General features: G+C 35.3%; 2 protein-coding genes across 14 annotated transcripts in view; one reads left to right on the top strand and one right to left on the bottom strand.

Annotated features, from left to right (window-relative positions):
* The window catches only part of ABI1 (abl interactor 1), a 103,413-nt gene extending 84,269 nt beyond the window's left edge, over nt 1–19,144 (top strand). For 2 of the 13 annotated variants that reach the window (XM_082647262.1, XM_082647267.1), the window contains 7 exons: nt 831–971; nt 3,562–3,662; nt 4,579–4,659; nt 8,928–9,104; nt 12,336–12,422; nt 16,139–16,324; nt 18,951–19,144. In XM_082647262.1, coding sequence (XP_082503388.1) covers nt 831–971; nt 3,562–3,662; nt 4,579–4,659; nt 8,928–9,104; nt 12,336–12,422; nt 16,139–16,324; nt 18,951–19,126 — 949 coding nt within the window. In that variant the 3' untranslated portion in view covers nt 19,127–19,144. The remainder of the gene's footprint in view (nt 1–830; nt 972–3,561; nt 3,663–4,578; nt 4,660–8,927; nt 9,105–12,335; nt 12,423–16,138; nt 16,325–18,950) is intronic. The other 11 variants (XM_082647269.1, XM_082647272.1, XM_082647270.1 and 8 more) reach the window with 7 other exon arrangements.
* A 2,048-nt stretch (nt 19,145–21,192) lies between these two features.
* The window catches only part of PDSS1 (decaprenyl diphosphate synthase subunit 1), a 41,211-nt gene continuing 37,400 nt past the window's right edge, over nt 21,193–25,003 (bottom strand). Inside the window, exons 8-9 of the mRNA XM_082647276.1 lie at nt 24,116–24,196; nt 21,193–21,342 (exon numbers count right to left, since the gene is read on the bottom strand). Coding sequence (XP_082503402.1) covers nt 21,202–21,342; nt 24,116–24,196 — 222 coding nt within the window. The 3' untranslated portion in view covers nt 21,193–21,201. The remainder of the gene's footprint in view (nt 21,343–24,115; nt 24,197–25,003) is intronic.

Consider the following 25,003-nt stretch of genomic DNA (forward strand, 5'->3'; position numbering starts at 1 on the left):
CCTGAGACTTGGGGACTCTTTACTTGGAGTACTTCTAACTGTGCTTCTGCTGGTAATCTTAGGGCCCTTCATTCTAGAGTAGCTTTGTAAGAAGGCCAGTGGAGAAGTAGAAAAGGTAATTGTGACTTCTTCCTTTCCAATTTTCAATGCAATACAAATATTGAATACTTCGTAAGACATTTCTGAAAGATAGTTCACTTTATTATAGAAAATTAGACTCCTTATTTTTGGTGGAGGGGTGGGGGAATCATTTTATAGTAACAGGGATCAGCAATCAGCTTTCTTATAGGATCTTAGTTTCTATTTTCATTCTGTAAACCCCTTACCTCTGAAAAAAACATACAAAGTTATTAAATAGAAAAGTTAAAATCATTTATTGAAAAGTTAATGGCATCACATCTAGGATCAGAATGTACTTGTTCATATATCTCTAGATTGAGGTAGGAGTAAATTGCACAGGAGATATTTAGCTTCCATAATATACAAGGACAGTGGCTTGTGGGTTACTGATCTGGGAATAATATGTATTTCAAAGTTTGATATTACTGAGCATTAAAAAAATTATAACCATGATTTTTAGAAATAAGATGAGAACTTTTAAATTACCCTTTCCATTGGTTTTCCTAAGAAAAGGCAACAAATTTTAGCTTTTGTGTTAAAGTAACAAAATTCATACACCCCAATTAAAAATGTTTTTTAAAAACAAACTTTATTATTAAAAAAACCCAAAACTTGTGTTATACTTGGTTATAAAGGGACAGTCACAAATTTGGGAGAAAATACCATTTATCTTTCTTATTCATATTCCTTTCTCTATTATGCTTCTTTAGACGAAATACTCCTTACAAAACCCTGGAACCTGTTAAACCTCCAACAGTTCCTAATGACTACATGACAAGTCCTGCTAGGCTTGGAAGTCAGCATAGTCCAGGCAGGACAGCTTCTTTAAATCAGAGACCGAGGACACACAGGTAAATTTTTAGGTTGAGCCTTTGAACTGAGAATGTGCATTATTGATTGGTGACAAACTCCTATAGAGTTGCTGGTAAAGGTAAAGTGCTAGTCTAATGCTAATATAGAATATAAAAGTTTGAGGGTATTAATATTGTATATGTTCCTTTAAATATATGTTATAACTTCTATTTTTTAGATTTTTTAGTATCTATTTATACTGCTAGCAGATTGCTAGTATTTCCTCCTTTTGACAGAGGTACAAATGTATATTTGGATGAAGTCTGAAGAATGTTTTTTTAAAATGGTCTTTTAGAAAAGATGAAGGTAACCACTCTTAAATTTTTTGGATAAAAGGTTAAACATCAGAAACTCTACAATGTGATTTAAACTTTAAGAGGTTGGAGGAAAGAAAACAGTTTAGATCTGAGGAAGAATTTCTTAAGAGAGTTGATGTACTAGAATATGTTACTATATAAATTCATTTTAAAAAGTTCTAGAAATCAGCTACCCAGTGGATTTTTAAAAACTTGGTTATGGAACATAACATACATTCAGAAAAGTATATACTTTATTAAGTGTAACAACTTGATGTATTAATACAAATTGAATATAGTCATGTAACCATCACCCAGATCAGAAAATGGAACATAACCGCAATCCAGAAATCCCCCTCAGGCCCTTTCCCAATTATTGCCTCAGCCTTCCTCCCCTCAAAAGTAGCCACTTTATTTTTGTGCAAGTTTATAAAGCCAGACAAAATTATCGTATAGCTCAATTTGTTTTATTCTTTGATTTTTACCTCTCACTTAATAACTTGGGCAAGGACCCTCTTTACCTTGACTTTTAGGATGGTTTTATTAGAAATACAGTTTGGTAAAATCATTTTGGAGGCTTCAGTTACGCAGGATATATCACGCTCTTAGATGCTATGTAATTGTTATTTGTTGTTATTGTTAGTAAATAAATTGTCATATTGATATCTGCAGTTACTGAATCAGGGTAAGTTCAATGAGGACCAAAATTGCGTTTTTTTTAATATGTTTATTATTGAATTATTATACCAGCATGGTTGTTCTTTATAGTGGATGTAGTAATTAATAGTTTAATCATATTCAACAACTAGTTAGTTGTTAAGAGTTACTTCATTAGATATCACGGATATACCTATGAGATATAGTTCTTTTTTTCAGGAACTTGTTCTGTTAGAACAGGGATCAACAAACTTTTTTATAAAGGGCCAGATTGTCAATACTTTAGGATTTGTGGTCCATACGGTCTCTGCTGCAATTACTCAGCTCTATCATTGTAGCATGAGAGCAGCTACCAGCAACACGTAAATGAATGAGCATGGCTGTGTTCCAGTAAAACTTTATATATGGCACTGAAATTTGAATTTAATATAATTTTAATGTGTCATAAAATATTATTCCTCTTTTGATTTTTTTTCTACTAATTAAAATGTAAAAAAAATGTTCTTAGCTCACAGGTTGTAAAAATCAGACCATGGGCCAGATTTGGCCTGTGGGCTGTAACTTGCCAATCTCCATGTTAGAAAAAGGCATATAAGCCAGTAATTGTGGAAGTGCGTAAGTGCAAAAATATTCATCTGTCTGTGATACGGTGGTGGCAGAAAGCAGAGTATTGGCCAGCTTGGGAGGAGGGAGGCCTTCATAGCAAAGCTATTTTTGTTATATAAATAGCTTTTTTCCCCTTTCTATTAGTATGTGATAATGTGATTATAGAATGCTCATATTGGAGGGAAAAAACTTATCTAGGCAGTGCAAATCATTGCCCTGTTGGGTTTCTGGGCCTACTGAGCCAATGATGTTGATTTTTAAAAGTATAATATGGAGCTTAAGGCTACACGTGTACATATGTACATTTGCATAATGTACATGTGCACACATACATTACTAAAACTGGTCAGTGCGAGGTTGTATACCTAAAGGGACAGTAAGTCCATAGAAGTAATTGGTTAAAGTTTAGTAGTATCAACTATTCTAGACTGTGCCTTGCTGAAACTTCATTATTGTCTTGTCTTTTTTTTGTCATTTGCTCATTTTTTCCAAACATTTCCGTGTTTTATTGCCATTCTTTGAGATGAGTGGAGGTTTACATACTAATTTCAGACTAAAACTGGTTACCGTTTTTATTAACTTCCATAGCATCTTTTGTGGCTTCCATCACACTATTTGTTAATGTCAGTTTTCACAGTCTCAGTGAAGAGCTCCATGACAGTGTGGTTCATGTCTTGTTTGTTCACTGCTGTTTATACGAGGTTTTAAATAAATCCTTGTTGACTCATTGTACTATAAGATTATATTGGTCATTCATGTCTCAGTGATCTCTTATAGTTCTGAGTACTATGTGACTATATTGGTTTTTCAGTAGTTGGAGAAATAGAGTGAAACACAAGAACCACTTCAAGTATTAAGGGTTAAAATTTATATTGGACTGTTAAAATTTGTCTTTATATATACTTGTGTGTATACATACAAGCACACACATATGCATCATAAAAGGAGTATTTAGTGGCTTTGAGTTGATTTTTTTCCTGAGTAAATCTCTAGAATTGCTATTTTCATGATTTTTCTCTCTCCTTTGCAGTGGAAGCAGTGGAGGAAGTGGAAGCCGAGAAAACAGTGGCAGCAGCAGTATTGGCATTCCCATTGCCGTGCCTACACCCTCACCACCCACTGTTGGACCAGGTGTGTCATATACTCACCCATTTTAATATGTGGTAGTAGTTAGCTTTATTATGGAAGTCTGAAATAATTTAATTACATTAGATAAAACTATTTATTAAACTTATGAGATTGTTGCCAGAATGAAAGCAAATTTAAAAACAATTTTTGATTGGTTTTCACAGGGTCTTTAGAGTTTTGCAGATGTTTCTCCTTACTTATAGAAAAGCATATTAAATAGCTTTATTAAATAACTTTTTGGACATTTTGCTTTAGAAATACTTGCCTTGGGCACAAGTCAAGAATGATATTTATTATTTCAAGAGCAAACCAATATTATTGATAATTCAACCAAAAGATCAGTGTCTTTAATGTGAATTATGTATCATTGAACTTTGATGTTGCCTTATAGGCTAGTAAGTATGTCAACTCCACTGTTAGCTGGTTTTGTGACTTGACTACATTTATGTATGGTATTCAATACGTATTTCAGTAAAATGCCATGAATATAAAATGGGATTAAACCAGGAGAAGCTCTTTTACTTTTTAGATTATATAAAAATTTAAGAAATCACAGCAGAGCATTAAATTGGTCCCTTGATTTTTTTATTAAGTGAAAGGAGGACTTTATGGTGTTAAAAGTACACACTTTAAAAGTAAGTTTGATAATCAAAAGTTGTTAGGGAAAAATACTTAGTTTCTCAAGGATGTTGTTGAAAAGGGAGAAAAAGCTACTTATAAAAACAGGCATATTTTATAGTTAATGAATGCGTGAACTCAATGATCTTTTTACCTAGTAAAATTCTTACTCATTCGAACATGCTTTACATATGGGTATCTTTCTCTTTTTTTCTTATTTCCAAAACGTACTTCCTTACTGTTTCAGAATGATTAGTTCTGTTTATTGCACTCTGACCTGAATTATAAACTATTTTATTAGAAAACATTTCTGTCCCTCCTCCTTCTGGAGCTCCACCAGCACCACCTCTTCCACTACTTCTGCCCGTGAACACTGTGATAGGTGAGACTGCATAACCACCGGAGTGATTTACCTTACTGTGCAGAGTTCACAGTAAGCTCCTCTGTTAGACGGCTCGCTTTTGTAGTTGTTAGGTTGTAGGTGGTAATACAAAGTTTAAAGTATTAAATCTAATTTACACTAATTTCTTCTGGTGCAAGGCCTCTGAAGTTACACAGAAACCTCTCTGTGATGTCAGATGCTTCTATGCCTATTTTATAACCAATTTAATGTGGTTTGCATTTGTTCTGTTTAGATTTTTCTAGGAATATTATAGCAGTGATTGTTCAAAAAAAATTTTTTTTAATAGTGATGTAATATTTTTTTAAAGTGAAACTTGATTTGGAACTCCCTGGTATATACCACAGTCACAGGAGTGGGGTGAAGGTGGGGGACAAGAGGAAGAAGATGAAAAAGAGAATGGTGTGCGGTGTGGGGTACCCTGAGGCTTTCCAGTGGGTCACAGCTGAAAAACTCTGATATAGCCCAGGATTTATGGCATCTGAGGATGCCATGAAACATTTTGTTCAATAAAATACATTTAAATTGCTCCCAAGTTGGGGGAGACTGGATTGAGCATATAAGGAATTCCAAATATAGACTTGGTATAAAACCATTCAGCCTAGAAATGCACAGTAGCATTTGGGTGGAAATGGATAAAGAGCTGTTTCAAATATTGAGAGCTTAGGTGAAATAAAGCCATCTAGCAACTTCTTTTCAAAACGTTGGCACTTGTACTCAGAGGGGAGGGGAAAAGGAAGTAATAAACAAAAGACCCAAGTAATAGAAATTGTTGGCAGAAAGTCCATGTGGAAAAAAAATGCCCTCAACCTAATTAATAATCAGGAAAACAAAAACTACGAGATACTATTTTATAGCTACCAGATAGGTAAAAATGTAGAAGTCCACCAGTACCATATGTTGATGAGGATGTGCAGTAACAGAAAGGTACGTTGCTGGTGGGAGTTTATTTGTTGATTCAGTCACTTTAGAACATAATTTGTTGTTACCCAGTCAAGTTGAACCAGGTTTCTACCTTAGATTTATCAGTTTCATTTCTAGATATTTGCCCTAGCGTACTGGTTCTCAAAACATGGTTATGGAACTCCTGGGGGTTGCCAAAATCCTTTCTTGGAGTTTTTGCGGTCAGAACTATATCCATAATAATACTAAGACTTATTTGCCTTTTTTATTCTCATTCTGGTACAAGTACACAGTGGAATTTTCCAGAGGCTACATAACATATGATAACATCATTTTTGACAACTAATGGATTGTGTATTTGTGTATTTATGTATTTTAAAGATAAATCAGTTTTAATTTCTAATATGGTAATTAATCAGTTAATTATGGTAATTAATCAGTTTCTAATATGGTATAACCCACTTCAACAAAAATTTTTTGAGGTTCTCTAATTTTAGAGTGGATCCTAAGACCATAAAGTTTAAAAACTACTATACTAGAGCCGTGGCTTTTGGAGTATGATTTACAGACCAACAGCATCATCATCATGGGGGAACTAGTTAGGAATGCAAATTCTCAGGTCCCATTCCAGACCTACTCATTCAGAAACTCTGAGACTGGAGCCCAGCAGCCTGTATTGTAACAAGCCCTCAAGGTGAAATTCTGATCACTGCTGAAGTTTGCGAACCACTGTTCCAGAGAAACTTAGGAACCATATTTAGGAATGTTCACAGTAGCGGTATAATAATAATAGCAAAAATCTGGATGTATCCCAAATGTCTACAGTGGAATGGATAAATAATTGTGGCATGTTCATATGCAAATAAAGCAATAAAAATGAATGATATATTGATATACTTCTCAACATGGATGAATCTTAAAAGATAATATGAAAGGAAAACAGCAGAAATACATAATCAATACAGAATCATTCCATTTTGAAAGTTTATAAATTTGCAAGGTCTCTGGGTGTACTGTTTAAGGTTATAATTATCTATGATTTTTAAAAAACTGCATACAGTGAGTCCCCTACATACGAACGAGTTCCGTTCTGAGAGCGCGTTCATTAAGTCCAATTTGTTCCTAAGTCCAACAAAGTTAGCCTAGGTATCAACTAACACAATTGGCTATGTAGTACTGTACTGTAATAGGTTTATAACACTTTTCACACAGATAATACATAACAAACACAAAAAATAAAACATTTTTAATCTTACAGTACAGTACCTTGAAAATTACAGTAGTACCAGGTATACCAATGCTGCTTTTACACTTGCTTCCGGACATTCTGGGCTTGAAATAAAGGTACTGTACTACTGTACTCCATACAGTGCTGTACAGTAAAGTACACAGAAGCACAACCACTTGTAGAGGATGCACGCACATGACAGTGTACATCAGACACGTTAACTAACTTTAAGTGATTGGACATGCGAATGCATGTTCGCATCTTTTGAAAGTTCGCAACTTGAAGGTTTGTGAGTAGGGGACTTACTGTATAGTGAAGAGAGAGAATGTTTAACAGATATGTTTTGGAGTTTGGGGTTCAGAAGGGGCAAACAAGCTTCAGTGATACTGGTAATATTCTAGTTCTTGGAGCTGAGTATTTTTCCTTAAAAAAATATATGTAATATATATAAAAATATAAATAATATTTATTTATGTAAACAAATTATATATAACCAGTATAAATAATTATATATATTAGTATATGTAACCATATGTATATGTATTATTTATATATAGCATGTATGATTATGTATATATCAATCATACACCGTTTGGTATTATTTATTTCATAATTTTATTTTAATATTAAAATAAATTCTAAAATAGGCATAGTTTGGAACTGCTATTAAATAGCTTTATTTTGGTTTTAAATCACCAAGACAAATAACCTGGATTTTATACAGTTTTTATGTAAGTCAAAAGAAATATAGAAATCATTTCATTGAGATTTCTATTAAAAATGGTTAAAGGGTTACGTCTTAGCTCTTTGGAAAACTTACCTGTCCAGAGTTACTCGTTCATGAAGGCATTTGAATAGACTCTTATTTATAAAGTGTGTTTCTGTTCAGGAATTGAGCATGTGGATGATTTAAATAATTAGTGACTGCCTATGGCTTGGGAGCTCCAAAATGTTGAATATTAGCACTTCTTTTAATGAACAACCTCTGCTGTATGGCTTTTTTCTAATAATTTATATGACCTCTAGGAGAGGTTAAATTGGATGACTGAATGAAAGTAAACCAGGATGTTGTCTTTTTATTTGCTCAGTCATGGTTAGATGTTTGGGAGGATAATGTTAATCCTGAAGTTACCTTTGGAAGGTATAGTTAACTTTAGAGGCTTTGAACTTTACATTAACCTTTAAAATTTTAAACTTCTGAAATGTTGGTAAATAAAATTTTAAGTATTGTTAATACTTTAGTTAGTTTAGATATGCATAATATAAAAAAAAATGTGCTTTGGGTGTAGTACGGAAAAAAAGCCCTCCAAGGATATGGAAAAAGATAATGGATTTTCTACACAAAGCTGCCTTAAAATGTCCATGTTTTACAGAGTCCAAAATTTTTTTCAGCTTTATCAGTTACAGAAATGTAAGTGATAGGGCAAAGTGTGTAATTCTTAAAAGCTGGGAGATATACAACGAATCTGACATATATAAGTGCTTTGAAACTAGAAATTATACTTCTCTTAAAAATGATTCTACTATAATATGTATTGGTAATAACTGCTAATACATTAAACATTCAAATAAATATAGTAGTGCATGTGGAAAATATGCTTAATTGTTTACATTTTATAATTTAAGCTGGGTTTGGCTGGATAGATTCTTATACTGTGCTTCTGAAGATTTGGCAATGGAAAGGAGAAGTCTGTAAACCAGATATTAAGATACTCACATCTAAAAACTGATGCTTTCCACCTCAGACTATCATTTGGTACTTATTTTCTTGGAAAGACACAGTTGACATATAAAAGCTGTATGTTTTAAAATGTTACAGAAAAAAATTTATACATTTTATTAGCAAAATACCATTTGGTATTATGCTAAATTAAAAGGCTTAAGAATATTACTTATTTACTTTTGCACTTTCCACACAGTATCTGTTTTTCCTTCTTTTTGTAACTTCAGAGATAGAGCTGTTTGTGTTTTATCTTTACTTTTCTCTTTATTTTGTGCTGTGGGCTTTAAAAAGTAATAAACATTTCTTGCTGATAGTCTCCTTCTCTTTGTTCTGCCATCGGAGGTGACGTGCAATGCTCAAGTTCTTTGTTGGTTGCCTTTGACTAATGCTTTTCAGCAGCCCCGGGCTCAGCTCCTGGTTCCCAGTATGGCACAATGACCAGGCAGATTTCTCGACACAACTCTACCACTTCCTCGACATCTTCTGGTGGATACAGACGGACTCCCTCTGTGACGGCTCAGTTTTCTGCTCAGCCTCATGTTAATGGAGGTCCACTTTATTCTCAGAATTCAAGTAAGCTTGTGCTTTGCAGGTTTAACGGCAGCAGTGGAGCTCCTTTTGAAGGAAATTACTTGAAATTGTTATTCTTGCCAGTGATAGACAACAATTGAAACCGTGCTATTTCATGTTTATTTTTGTTTTAAGAAGTTAAACCTTGGGGACTTCCCTGGCTGTCCAGTGGTTAGGACTCTGCACTTCCACTGCAGGGGGTGCGGGTTTGAGCCCAGGTTGGGGAACTAAGATCCTGCATGCTGCATGGTGCGGCCAAAAAAAAAAAACGTTAGACCTTGAAGCATATCATTTTAAGAATAATTGCTTATCCCTTTCAAAAAAATTCAGGCTTACTGAGTATACTCGTATACTAAAATTTAACTGATGAAATTTTTACTACTGTAAGTAGAACTAGAGAAGAAAACCACTGAAATTAATTAAGCTGAATTTATTTTTATTGGCATGTTTGATACAGTTCAATAACAGTAAACTTAAAAACATTGTGACAGTTTTTCTTTACAATAATATAATGAAATTGCTGGCTATCACTTTTAAGCTTGTTAACCTATACTGAAATGAGTTCCAAACCATTAAAAACCATTTGTGATGCCTGCTTATTCTGTCTCTAATAATTGTAACAGTGGGGAGGACTTTGTTTTGATTTTTTTCTGTTCACCTCAAATTGCACATCTCAACACTAACTGCAATCAGTGTTTAAAGGCTGATAAGATTAGAAAATAGCTTTGGCATAAAATGTGAGAAAGTTCAGATTGCTTAGGGTAGTCATTAATTCCACTTTCCATATCAAAATGCTCAGTCCAACCAGGAGAAATCTGAAATGAGCCAGTTCAGTATTTGTTACTGGCTTGAAGCGGTGATCACCAGGCATAGACTGAAACACTTCCCCATGTTGCTTTTGTAGGCTGCATGTTATGTTATATTATTTTACCTAAAAAACACTGAATACTCCATATTTACATAGAAAGTTGGTTTTAAGTTCTTTTCATTTATGATGCATGTTTTGAACAAGTTTTAAAGTAGAGCTAAGGAGAAAGTTCTGTTATTTATTTTTTTGGTTAAACTTTAAAGACTAATTGTTATAAACAAAAAAAGTCCTAAGAATTGAAAACCACTTTAGCAGAAATATCACAACTCATAGATAATCCCAAAATTTATACAACCCTTTTCCAGACTAAAATTTTCATCCAAGCTACTAAGAAACTTTACCAGTTAGAATTTTACCTCACATTTCCCCTGGTCTCCTTTTGGTAATGAAAAGTAGCTGGCGGCTGAGAATTCCACAGTTAATCTGATTATTAGTCTCACTAGTTTCATGAACTTTTAATTTTTTTTCATATTCTGCATTTTTAGATCCCATCTTTGTGTTCATTATTTTTTTCATCGCTTAGTTTACTCGGCAAATAGGGTTTCTGGTGACTCTTCACCTGATACATGTTTGTGTGGTTCTGGTTTAACAGTACTTGGGTGGGTTGCTTATCCTCAAACAAGACATTTTCATTACAGAATGACTGTATTTTTGGACATCATAAAGCAAATTTGGCCTCAAATTTTAAATATATTACTGTGTGTTGTCAAATTAATTATCCTTCAACCTGAGTTATTGTTGGTGTTGTAGTAGCAGTAGTAGTAGTATGTAAATGTTTTTAGTGTTTTGATGTGCATATTCCCCTTCTGTCTAAATGTGGTGATAATGATTAGTATTGTCACAACATAGCCTCTTTTTCTTTATGTACTAACCAGCATGGCTCATTACTAAGGGTTGTTTCTAAAAAAATTTTTTAGGTTTGTGGGAGTTGTTTTTTTTTTAAGTTAAAAAGCTATAATGTTTTATTAAAAGTATATATATGTATATACTGGAACAAGTGTGTGTGTGTATACACACACACGCACACACACACACACACACACTTGTTCCAGTATATACATACTTGTGTATACTTCTATATACAGAGTATCAGAATGAACCAGGACTAATTTCATAGTGAATTGAATGTTATTTTTAGCCATACAATGAATATTAATGCACATATACTGCTTTAAGTTGTTGCTTATTTGTATACTGAACATCTTTCATATTTTTATGCCTACCAAACTGAATTTGTAGATTGGATTAATTGAAACAATCTTTCAATTAAATGATCCTTGGGAGCCAATCAGTTGTTTTTCCCTGTCAGTTTAGTGTCACTTCTTGGTGACTACCAGTAAACTGAATTTTGTGATTCAGTCCTATTGACTTTTTCTAAGCAATCTTTGGCCATTACCATCTTGTTAAAATAAGACAGGGTGGTAAATATATGAATATTTACTTTTAGATAGTTTTAATTTTTAATACATTTGCTGTCCACATGAGCATTTGCTGTCAGTTTCCTATAAATTATGTGTTCTCCAGAAAGAAGACAGAGTATGTTTCCAGCTACCCAGTGATTCTTTAGAAATTATTTTAATACAAATAATTGCATATTTTACCTTATTGTTAGATTAGGTTTCCTTTTTCAGAGTATTGATGAAAGGAAGGTCACTTGAAATATTCCATGAAATTCAGTGAACAATTAACATGGTATATGGAGCACTCTTATGCCCTAGTAAATTTAAGAGTGATGTCTTTAAAAATAAAACTGTCAACTTAAAAAGTAATAATAACCTTGTTTTACAAACAAGGGTTTTTCCTAAAGAGCTGTGTGTAAATTCGTTTTTAAAGAAAACCTGTAATTGATGCATTTATTTATACATGGAATAAACAGCTATCCTGTAACACATTCGTTTTGTTTATTTAGGTTTATTTACAACATCACCCTAAAGCTAGACATACCTGTTAGGTTAGAGAGATAAGGCGAAGACACAACATCCTGGAAACCTTTATTGGTATTTCACTGTTAGCTGTTTTTTTAAAGTCTTTCCTTAGAATTCAAAAATTTCATTGCGTGAAAGTGATGGTAAATTTAAATCTTACCCAAACAATATAACATTAGGATTAAAGCAAATGTATTTGTTTTTTAATAAAATTAACCAGCTGGCTAAACACAACTCAGCTTTAGGTTTGCTCCTGGGAAATGAACTTGAAGAAGGTTCTGCAGGTTTTTGTTTTGTTTTTTGTTTTTTTTTTGTTTCATTTGCAGACTGTTCTTTGCATACTTATGTTTGTGGTCTTTGTAACTGACTTCTGCTTTTTGTTTGTTTCCTTTTCTTTCCTTTATCTGTTTTACTTCCCCCATTCTGTGTTGTTGCTGCCAGTTTCTATTGCTCCACCCCCTCCCCCTATGCCTCAGTTGACTCCACAGATACCTCTCACAGGCTTCGTGGCCAGGGTGCAGGAAAACAGTAAGTTTGGAAAAACCGAGCTATCCAAGAGTAGAGGCTGTCTCCTTATATAGCATGCATGGCTGATGAGTCATCATTTTCCTTACTTTTATTGAGAAGCTAATCTTATCTTGAAAAGGAGTGCAGATATGTTATTGAAACTGAAGAGCACGATCTTCAGTTTTTCCTCTGTGTGCATGATTACTGACTCAGATGACTTTCAAAACTGAAGTTTTCTTATGTATTTATATGCTCTAAAACATGAAATCTGATCTTTGCAGATTCTTAAGGAAAGAGTAATCAAACCCCAAAATTCAAATTGTGTGGAAACTACTAGCTTTCAATAGTTATTAGGGGAATTGAGTTCTCATCAAGACGTATAGGTAGTTACACTGTGAGATTAAATTTATCATGCAGTTGGGACGGGTGTTTTATTTTGTTTTTCATTGTTTTTGTTTTCCTCCTTTGGTTACATTTTTGGAGAAAACTTTGTAGCCTCAGATTTTTATACGTAAATCGTTTTGAACCTATTATTAAGATTTGTTGTTAGGATAAAAATGAATCTGCAAGAATAAGTAAATTACATCCATGCTCTCCGTTAAGAGTGATAATCAGTGTAGAGTCCTCTTCATGTTTTGTCTATGTGCGGGCCCATGAGGATGATTTCTGAACATGCAAATCTGTCACCTTTTTTAGGTCTTCTCTGAAGGTCAGGTTTAATGACTTGGAAATTCTTTTGAATATATGGATTTAATTAGGATAGAGTAGTTTTTATATTACTACCTGAGTACTTTGACGTTCTGGGAGATATATAATCCTAACTACATGATCATAGTGAGTGTTATTTGGCAAAATGAAAAATACCCCTATTACTGAATTGTATTATGCCAAAATAGCTGTTGAGATGAAGATGGTAAGGTGGTCCAGTACTAACTCACCTCATTTGGGATCATCACCATGCAAATAAATCTCAGAATGGTTTGAACAAATGTGTAACTCATATGACCAGCCCATCCTCCAGGAGAAAACATTGTGGCAAATTCCACCGTGCAGCTTTTGCTGACCCTATTGTGTTATTCTCCACATTTCCTCCCTCCGTCCAGTCAAGTATTTGTTTATTCAGTGTTACGTCCTAGGCTCTGGGAGGAATACACAGTCTAAGACAAAGTCCCTACCTTTAAGAAATTGGTGATTTAATGGGCTTTTAAAACAGTTTCAAAATGTTGAAACTTCTGAGCATAAACCAACCTTATCGTTTACATTTGGTTGGAAACTCTGTTTAAACATGTAAAAATAAGTGAATCTTCCTTTTAAAAATAAGTGAACAAAGGTAAATCGCTGGTCCTTAATGCTCTAAGAGTTTAAAAACTGCAAGAGTTTAAAAACTAAGCCAGTTCAACTTTTGAAGTGCCTTAGAGCCAAGAATTTTTAGGACATATTTTAAAATGGCCATAATAAACATCCAGTTAGTGAGTCCAAAGCTCATTGATTAGGTTTTTGGTAATAACCCCTTTTTTATAGAAATTCGGTGTTAACGTACATGCATGGTCTTGCTAAAGAGGCCCACGGTACTATTTTAGTTCTTTTTCCTAAACATATGAACTTGAGTCAGTAATTCTCCTTGTGCTGCAGAATGCCCAACTTTATTTGGCATCTGTTTTCTTTAAAAGCACGTTAGGAAGATTGTTGATAAATTGTGTATCAATATCTTAAATGTTTTATGAATTACAGATTTTCTGTGTTCGTTCTTCTCATAAACGTTCACTTATGGCACTCAAATTGGTGATAATGAATGCACGTAGCAGTTAACCTATTAATAAATGTTTCAGTTTAAGACATGAGCCTCTGAAAAAAGCAGTGTGTTTACATCTGTTTATGATTAACATCTGAAAGCGTTTGAACAATCATGCGTCGTGCTAGACAGAGTATTATGCACAGAGAATAAGACTGACTGGACTCTTGCCCCAGTGTATGTAATTTGAAGATAAGCCAGTGTAGATTAACAGCAGTTGGACATAGTAAACTAGTAAATTATGTATAAATCAAGAGTAAATGTACTTTAAGATTTCAGGCAAACATATATAATTTATACATTAAGCCATATTAAGGACATGAGCTATGGCTCTTTAATGTCAGAATGGATTCACATGCATTTTCTTCTCCTCAATAATATTTGCAAGTTTTATGGTGAAGGGATGGGCAGAAATAAAATGAATCCTACCATTTGGAGGAAAAATAAATTGTACACCTGTTTGAGAGCTATCCGAATGAGCATCAGCACACAGGATTTGTTTCTTAATAGTCTTTTTCATCCCCCAACAGGATAAAATAGAAATCACAGAATTAAATTGGTTATCAAGTAGGGCTATTATCTGCTTATGTTTTAAATCTGGATTCCTTGGTTATATTCTCAGTGCATTATTCCAAATAGGGTGTAGAAAACTTTAAGACTATATTACAAATAGATGATGACCATTTTCTTTGATCACATAAATAGCCCCAGAAATTGGCATTTGAATTAGTATGTTGGTATTCTGAATTTCTCCACTGCAGATATTATATAATTCCTGTATCAATTTATATCAGAGCATTTTCATATGTCTTTAACTTTTAAAGAAATTTGTCAATCAGAAACTTAAGAATTAGTTGTGCTCCAGCTCTGAATTCCTTAATATTGGGAGCATTTGTTATCTGGTATCATATATTTCATTGAACACAGTTCTAGCCTGACATTTTCCTGTTTCACTGTTTACACCTTTGATTATTTAAATCACACACATACACATTCCACAACCATCTAGATTTGAGGTATGAGTCATTTTTATTGTTTTGCATGATTTGAGTTCCTTTCTTTTTTTCTTTTTTTAAACATCTTCCTGCAGTACTTTATTTTTAAAATCTTTATTGTGGATGTATTCTTAGAAAATTGGATCTTTAGGATCTAGTCTTTCCCTCGTCCCATTCTTAGTTTTACTAGCAATAATGTAAAAATCTTAGCTTGCTTTCTACATTTAAGAAGTTGATTATCTTAAAAAAAAAAAGTTGATTATGAATACAAACATTTTTGAAAATATTCAGTGAGATTTTTTTTACTAGCTTGGAATTATTTAATTTTAAATTTATTTTCCCTTGTTAAAATTTAAATAAAATAATAGAAAAACGTACACATAGAAGCAGACCTAATACCACCAGCTTTCTTTTTTTTTATTCCTCCAAAAAAACAAAAAATAAACACGTATCCACCCACTGGAGACTTATTTCTGTGGAACTAAAGGTAACTTTTTAAAAGCCAAAACCAGGGACATGAATGTGCACAATAAATGATTATCAAACCATTAATGTTATTCATAACGTTTACTATAGTGCAAATGACAAATGTGACGTAAGGCTTATTTAGGGAGATATGCTAACTAAAGAGTGACATTTGTTCTGATCTGAGCCTTGGAATAAGGGAAGTTCTTTATTCCTGTAGTCTTATAAACAGATTGTCTCCTAACCTCTGCATTCATTAATTTGTAGAACTTCCTAATACCCTTAATTTTTTAGCTCATTTTATTATTGCAAAATTATTCTTAAAAGTAGTAGAAGCTTTAACACACCAAGCTTTTATTTCTAATCACTGCATGTTTTATTATAGTGCATGCTGTATACGAATTAGAGCTTTCTTCAATTCTGTTAACTTACGAGTTTCTGTCTAGTCTGATTTCTGATTCAAATTCAGTATCTGGATGTTTTAGTTGCTGATAGTCCGACCCCACCACCTCCTCCTCCACCAGATGACATTCCCATGTTTGACGACTCTCCACCACCGCCACCGCCGCCGCCAGTGGACTATGAAGATGAGGAGGCCGCAGTAGTCCAGTATAACGATCCATATGCAGATGGGGATCCTGCTTGGGCCCCCAAAAATTACATCGAGAAAGGTAGGGTACAGTCATTGTTGAACTGCTGTAAAGGGTAAGAGCTAATTATAGTATTTTAGAGCCATAAAAAACACGGAGTCCAGCGTTTCTCCACCTTGAGAATAGCTTTACCAGCCAAGATGATTTAGTTCCTGTACATTCCCAATATAAAGTGAGGGTTCTTTATTTTCTCTTTATTTTTTAATTAGAGTATAGTTGATTTACAATGTGGTGGTGATGTTAGTTTCAGGTGTACAGCAGAGTGATTTGATAGCTGTATATATTGCAAAATGAAATAGTTTAAACTTGCCAGCCATTCAGTCTTGTCACAACTACTCAACCCCACTGTTGTAGCACAGAAGCCGTCGTGGGGACTTGCCCGGCGGCCCAGTGGTCAGGACTCGGCACTTTCACTGCTGAGGGTTCCATTCAGTCCCTGGTTGGGGAACTGAGGTCCCATAAGCCACGCAGTGCAGCCAAAAAAAAAAAAGGAAAAAGCAGTCGTAGCACACAAGTGAACGGGCACGACTGTGCCCCGGCAAAATTTCACGGACAAACAGAGGCACCGGCTTGGATTTGGCCATGGGCCACTGCTTGCAGACTCCTGGTCTAAACCAGAGAGTTTTAGTATTTAGTAGGGTATTTAGTAGGGTTAGAGTCCAAGCCTTCAATAGTCACCTTTGTAAATCACAAGATGACTAAAACCTGGTTTAATAGGAGTTCAGTTGAATATGTTAACCCGGCAGTATGACATGACTGTTCCAGAAGTCAGATTCTTAGGGTACATTAGCTGAACTTCAACCTAATATGTACAAATCTGATAATATTCATTTATAGTAGACCAGTATTATGTTTAATTTTAAGTACCATATTTCAGGATCTTGCAAACAAGAATGCCTTCAGAGGAGGATATTCAGGAGGCTGAAATATCTAGAAAGTGCATCTATAAAAAGAAACAGCTGAAAGCACTGTTTTTAAGTTGAGGAAAAAGATTTCAGAGGGACTAGACAGCTATTTTCAAATTTTTAATCATGTAGATAGAGGTAGATAAGAATATTAGATTTCTATTTCCAAAGAACCCTACGGTTAAGTACATACAGAAGGGAGAGTTTAGATCTTTATGTGGAGCTAGGGTCCTGGAGATAGAATGGACATTGAATGGTTAAATACTCAGCAGTGAGAGTTATTAAATGAGAGAATATATGCACTGGGGGAGGGGAAGTTAGGTGGGACTAGGTTTCATTTACAGAGGGGATTTGGAAAATAGAAACAATTAATTTGACACAGTGTTTTTATCAGCTCTTTGTACAAGTAGAACTAAGAACCCGAGGAAATAATATTTTCATTTTGCTGAATGACTTTGAGGGTGTCAGGTGTTGTCATGATCAGTTTAAAAGTCATCTGTACCACTCAAAATGGGACTCTGAATACAAAGAAAATGTTTCTCCCTAGCAGTCACTCGGTTTTCTTGGGTGGTTATTTAGCCAAAACACCAGGATAATAATTTAACATTATTTATTCTGTATGTTTTGGTGTTTTTAAAACTGGTATGTTAAGTGAGCTTGTGATCACAATACTGTGATTCTGCTACAGGATTAAAATGGAGAATGGACTTGTTGGATTTACTTCATATACTGTTTTGTAAAGGGGAAAAAAGATTGCCTGTTTCAGTTTAGAAAATGATGCTGTGGATCAGTACTACACGTCTCTTCCTTATTGTAATTCACTGGTTCAGGATAATTATGGGGCAAAGCCACCTTTCTTAAGGGAAAAATGAGTTCCAGAAGATCTTAAATGTCTTAAAAACTCTATTTTAAGAAAAACACTACCTGAGGTAAGTTAATGAAAAAAAATTTGTATGACATACTGTTTCACATATACTAGAAAATTACATATTTCAGAATTATGTTGTAAAGACAGAGGAAGGAATAATTAAATTCATAAACCAATAGTTTGGAAAGCTGGTAGTTGTTTGATGCCTTTCCTTTCCACAACACTGTTTGCAAAGGAAGTGGATATTTTGAACTCAGCATAATCACAGAATTGCAAAATGGTTCTCTAAGTCTTAATTAATGAGTCTTTACTCACCTAGTTCCCCTTTAAAAATAGAAATTCTTGTTGACCTTTAAGGGGTGTGTGTGTGCGCACATATGTGTATGTATATTTAAATCTAGGTATAGCCCCATAAACTACATGAATATTCTCCTGCGATGGGTAGGATATTCACCTCCCAGTATATGTATATTTTTAAATTAGATGGTTGTTACCTGGTTTACTGATTGGCTACGCAGCTTTGCTTACTAGTTATTTTGAAAAATGGTGCTTTGCATGTGGTTGGCACTTAGTAGACATTTGAACAAATGAATTGAAACATCTAATAAATCCTAAAATTCAGAGATCTTTCCTACATAGGTTGGTAGAAACTCTTGACTTCTCTAATTTAGTTGTCAGTTTGGCCCGAAGATCAAGCTAGTGATTTAGTAGCCATGGTTGGCTACTTGACCTACCTGGTATATAGATTTAAGAATTAAGACTTTTCATTAAAATAGTTGGGTTGGCTATACTGTTAATTGGCATTACATTTTAAAATTCGATTAAATGTTGGATATAGTGCACTGACATGATATTTCAACTCTTTTCTCCATAGTTGTGGCAATATATGATTATACAAAAGACAAGGATGATGAGCTATCATTTATGGAGGGTGCGATCATCTATGTAATAAAGAAGAACGATGATGGCTGGTATGAAGGAGTCTGCAATCGAGTGACTGGTCTGTTCCCTGGGAACTATGTTGAATCGATCATGCACTATACTGATTAAATCTTTGCTTTTAAAGTAGGTTCTTATTATCACTCAGTCATACTGTGGGACTATTACGGTTAACAGGATTGTCTTAAAATGTTTTAAAATGTGCCCATATGTTCAGGACATGCTGTTTTATTGGTATAATTGAATGTCTACCTGTAAGCATAAATCTCTGAGGCAGTTGGTGTATTGCTAAACAGCAATCTATACAAGAGGCTGTCTGTCACTGATTGTGCTTATATACTTACTTACACATTGTTAACTTCATGACCAGCCTAAATATTCTGGGGGTGTGGGGTATAATATTTCACAAATCATGACTCAGATTGTGCCATTACATGTTTCAGTGCAGCATGGTTACTAACGCTCTGTCAGACTAATATTAAAATCAGAAAACTTAAATGCTGGTGCTGGTCATACTTTTTGTTTAGACTCTCTCATTCTTGAAATATACTGTTTGTTTAAAGCATGCATACAAATTTATGTATTGAAATATACTTAACAAAATCCAAGATGCTTCCAATTTGTGTAATACTTACTTGGAGTACTCGTACTTAGGTCTCTTGAAACGAATTGAGTCTCTAAGATCTCCATGTGAAACAAAGACAATTGGGTTACCTGTAGTCTTGTCATTTGTACCGAAGTTTTTTAATGAGTGAATTTGCATTATAAATTTTGTCCATTCATAAATACGTAAGTGAACCAAAGGTTTTTGTCCTTTCCTTCACTGGTTTGCTTTAAAAAAATAATAAAAGATACTGAATTATGGCAGAATTATGGTTCTATTTTCTCAATATATTAACTTGGGAAAAAAATTTTAGCCTTTTCTCAACCTATCCCAACAGCAGTGGCTGATTTTTGTAGAATTTAAAATCTGAGATGGTTATTTACAAGTCAGTCTACTGAATTCCTTTTCTAAAGTAACTTTTTCAAAGCTAAGAAAATGTGTCGAAGTGCACATGCTGTAGGTAAAATTCTTAAGGATTTGCTCTGTCAGTCCTTCGGTTTTCCAGTGGACTGTGATATACTGGTTCAATGAAAGGAAATAATTATCTTTTACATATTTTTTTTGGTAGAAGTGGATGCGATTGATTTTTGAATACGCACTGTTTAACCCATTACCTGGCACTAGCAACATAAAAAGATTTTAAAAATAAAATAATTGGGGAAAAAAGGTGCACCATGTATTAATCATTGAACAGGGATATACCTGACCAACAGATTTGTATTGTCTTTTAACATAACTGAAATGCAACACGTGCACTTTGTGTGTCTCCTCTTAACTTAAGGGAGGGTTAGAGGGATGTTTTCTCTTCTTATCGTGTGCATACTGCCTAGGATATTAAAGTAGAGCACTCACCTGTGGGTTTCTGTGTACTGAGGATTTGTTTGTTTGGATTTCAAATTACAGTTATGTACTGGGCATTACAGATAACAGCAATAGTAAATGGTAAGACTAGTGCAAAACGTATATTTCTGAAAATTAAAGACCATTATTGTTACCAAATCAATGTGACTGTTGAATATGCATTTTGCCTTTGTTAATTTTAAACATGATTCCAGTATCACTATTGATCAGTTACCTTCTTCATTTTTTAGAGTGGACTGTTCTCTTAATTTTGTATATAACCTGTTGTCTAAATTTTATGTACAGTCTTTTATAATAAACCATTCTCCTATATGAAATTTTGGATACTGTTAAAATCTAACTAATGTGGATTGAAATGTAGACTTCAGTTTTATGATCTTTACTCCTACGGTGAAACAAGATAAACCATTTGAATTTTAACATTGATTATTTATTTGTGTAATGGCTTTACATGTGGATATTAACCGTGTAAACAATACCACATCTAACCGTCAAGTACCGCGATTAGAGTTTACAGGACTAGAATGACAGATTCAGATGGTTTAATGACATTTAAAAAGTTTTCTGAAAAACTTTGCCAATAAAAAAAGTCCCATTAATAAGGTGGAAATGATTTTTTAAAATGATTTTTTGGTTACCTGCACATGAAGCAAAGTATACTCCACAGAATTCTTTAGGCACAGTCTGGTAAAATAGCTGCCAGAAATAACAGAACGAGCTGTCATTTATCTCTTGTGAGCACGATTTCCGAAAGTTGTATGAGGGCGTCTCTTTCTGGGGATGGTCGAAGTTTACTGATCTCTCTCACTGCTTCACGGCAGTACCGCTGGGCGAGGTAGGTTGTCTGCTGCACACCATCGCTCTACGGGACACAGGACAAAATACAACAGAACAGATGCATGTCACCCACTGGGATCAGCTCTTAAATTCCTGCTATATGAGTTAAAACATACTTTTGAGATCCGGTAGTGAGGAGCCGAACTGTGTTTCAAATGTTCTCTCTCCAACTCACAGAGCTTCCTCCGCCCACTTCCTTTAGGCCCCTTTCTTAGACAGAAGCACGTTTTTATTCTATTAGCATGCCAAGCAGTGAACTCATTAATATCAAGTAACCTTCTATTTCCCCCTATTTTTCATTTAAGCATTAGAGTTTTTAAAAAGTTCTGCATATAAAATCTATACAGTAAAATTCCAAGTGAAAGTTAACATACATACATGATAAATAAAAGTACAGAAGAGCTTACGATGAAAAGCAACAGTTCCCTTCTTCCAAAGGCACCAGTTTTATCTGTTGGCTTTAATGTTTCAATTCGTAATTTTAGTTGTTATCTATTGCCTTTCTGCTAAGAAAGACAAGGATTTAGCCCACCCATACTGTCTCCTAATTTGACCACTGCCTGCTATCTTTAGTTCTAATACAGATTACTGTTGTCACATCATGTGGCATCGACTTCTGGCTTCATCTTTAAGATGAGGACACCAGTGCTCCTTCTCTTTCCTCTATGTTTACACTAGAGACTTGACTTGCATTCCATTCTGTACCCATGTTTTTATGTTGGTTCTTTCTAAAAGCTAAACACTAATAAAATAATTACATTTACTATTTCCATTATGTCAAAATGTTTACTGCAGAATCTAGACATGTACTGTGATTTTATTTCCTTCTCCATGGTTCCCTCTGTCATTCAAAACAGTATTTGTAGTATCATGGTTGAGAGACCTCTGGTTTTCTGAACCAAGTTACACAAAATATGACTCAAAATACGACGTTTTAGTTTGCTTTGCCTTACCGTACGGAAGCTCACTTCTGAATATAATTGCCTCCTTCTCTTCGTTACTTAGACTGACTGCTTTGTAGCTCTGCCGTACAGCTGCCATCACAGGATGACTTTTCATTGAACTCTGGTTCATTCCACTGGTTTTAGTACCCATGTCTTTCTCTTTTTGGTGTTTCCACAGTTCTGTTGCACATCAGCAAATAACTTACCAAGAATCTGTATACTGGAAGTCAACTTTTTCGTTCTTTGTGTAACAGTGACATTGGCCTTCCTACTTAGTGGATGGTTTACTGGATACAGATTCTAGGTTGAAAGCGTTTCCTCATCATTTGGATGGCCTTGCTCACTGCCCTCTAGAGTCCAGGGTTTCGCTGCACCCTGAGCCAGTACTGAACTTTTCCTTTTGTAGGTGACCACCTTTTTTCTGATTTTTGTTTTTTCGAGGCTCTTCCTGAAATATTTGTTGCATGATTGTACTGATCCTGTTAAGAGCCTTTCGCATTTTCTTCTAGAAGCTGCTGTATTCATTTTGAAGACTTCTTCAATGTCACATTCCAACAGTTCTTCAGAGTTGGCTTTTCACATTCATTTAAAATTTCTTAGAGCTCGTTCTTATTCACTGTTTTTTAGAAAATATTATCCTGTTCTTGTTTGATGAATGCAGTATTTTTGAATCCCCCTATTATTTTTCCTGAGTCTGTTTAACTTGGTCTCACTCTTTCATTCAGTGAGCTTTAATCAACTATTTAGCAATCCTACTAAATAAACCCGACTTGTCCATTCATATTTAGTGAGGGAATAGGGGCTAGGAGCCCTGCGGCTGAACAGGCAGCTGGAGTTCACAGGTCTTTGGAACATTCCTGTGGACTTGTTGCCTAAGTGCACCTCTGCCCAGGCTTGCTGGAACTTCAGCGTGTGGTGTAAGAGCCACAGTTAATTTCCCTCTTTTCAGTCCCACTTCTCACTTTAGCCGTCAGTAACATCATCATTTCTGAAGCCATGACCACTCCCAGGTATACTGCCTTCTTTATCAGCTCCTGCTGCCCTCACCCTGAGTTTTTAATAATACAGCCAAACTACCCTCTAAAAAGGTGGTAGCCATAGCACGTTATGATTAACCGTATAGAGAGTTAAGGGGTTTTGCTTTGTGGAAATTTTAAAAATCTGAAAGGTAATTACTTGGAATTCTTTCAGGTATTTGACTTAACGACAGATCTCAGACTACGACTGCTTACTAAAAATTGCTCACTCTCTCTCATTCATGAGACCTATTGGCTCCAAACGGCTCATTCACAAAATACAGTGATCCAAACTGAAAATGTGCAAAAAGATCTGGCTTCCACAGAAAAGTTCTGAGGATATGTGGTGCTATATTTGAAATAAGCTTATAGCCCCTGAAGGTTAAAGTTTAATTTGCTATGTTGGTTTAAAATTTTTTCAAAGGTACCGTTTCTTTATTCGCACATTTACTGCAGTTATGTAGGATGGACGAGGAAAGCCCAGTTTCCTAGGGCTCGGACAGGAGGGGAGTCTGGTGACGGGAGGACAGCGGAGCTGCTGTGGTGGACGCGGGGGAGACTGGCTGCAAACCAACAGGCCTACCCCTGACTGCACGTGGGAACCCCTTAGAGTTCCCCAAAATGTTAGCGTCCAAGCCCCACCCAAGGCCAATTACATTAGAATGGGAAGACTTCTAGAAGAAAAATGCATAATATAACTTTTTCCTTCTCAGTTTTTGCCAAATCAAGAATTGATCAAACTTAGTCTGTGTCAAAAATTCGTTACGTTATTTGTTTAAAGAACTCTTCTGCCACACTGTACCTGCTGTTGCCTTTCTTCTTTTTGAAATCCTCTCACCTGTAATACGTATTGTCTCGCTCTGTCCACATCTCCTGGTGAACTGAACCGTCTCATTATCATAGCATTCATTTCTGGGAACTAACCAGAAAGAAAGAAAATCTATTTAATGCTCTTGGGAGAAATCAAATGTTCAAACACTAGTAGGTAAAAACAGGTAAAAAAAAATCCGCAAAAGTGAGTAAATGTTTAAGTGATGGGGGCGGGGGAGCAGTAAACTAGCGATTAAAAGCAGCAGAGCTAAGAGGACGCCCGTTTCCGGGTCCAGGGACGAGCTGGTGCACAAGAGGGACAGCCGTTGATCCATGTTCCCTCCACTGTTCTGTTGTATCCTCGGTCCAGGGCCGAGTCAGAGAGAGAAGAGGAGCAAGCGTTCACCTCTAAAATCTCCTTACTGGCTTCTCTTATGGCTCTCAGCTTTAGGGGCCTACCGGGCCTCTCCCCCGAGGTTTCTAATTAAGTAGCGCTGGGGCCCGAGTGTACACTTCTAACATGTCCCCAGATGCTTCTGGTCCTGCTGGTCTCTGCTGACAAATTAGAACCACTGGCCTAAGAAGAAGGTGGGCAATCTGTTTTTAGTTTGAAACTGAGTGACAACCGAAGGCTACCGAGGTCTTTGAGCAGAGGGCATCACAGGCAGAGCTCCGCGAGGCGGCCCGTGGAGGGGACGAGGGCAGCGCGGCTCGACACCGCCGGCCCTGGAGTCACGTGACCCTGCGCCATAGTTTGAAAAACTTCAGTCATTTCTAATATGCAGCCAAGGTTGAGAACCATCGCATTAGAGAGACAGAGGTAGAAGCAGCAGTCGGGTTGCTGTAGTAAATTCTAAAGACCAGTGGTAAGCTGATGGCAGTAAGAGGAAAATAGAAGACAGGTACAAGACGCATT

This window comes from Grampus griseus, assembly GCF_964374135.1.
Source record: "Grampus griseus genome assembly, chromosome: 2".
Classification (NCBI taxonomy): domain Eukaryota; kingdom Metazoa; phylum Chordata; class Mammalia; order Artiodactyla; family Delphinidae; genus Grampus; species Grampus griseus.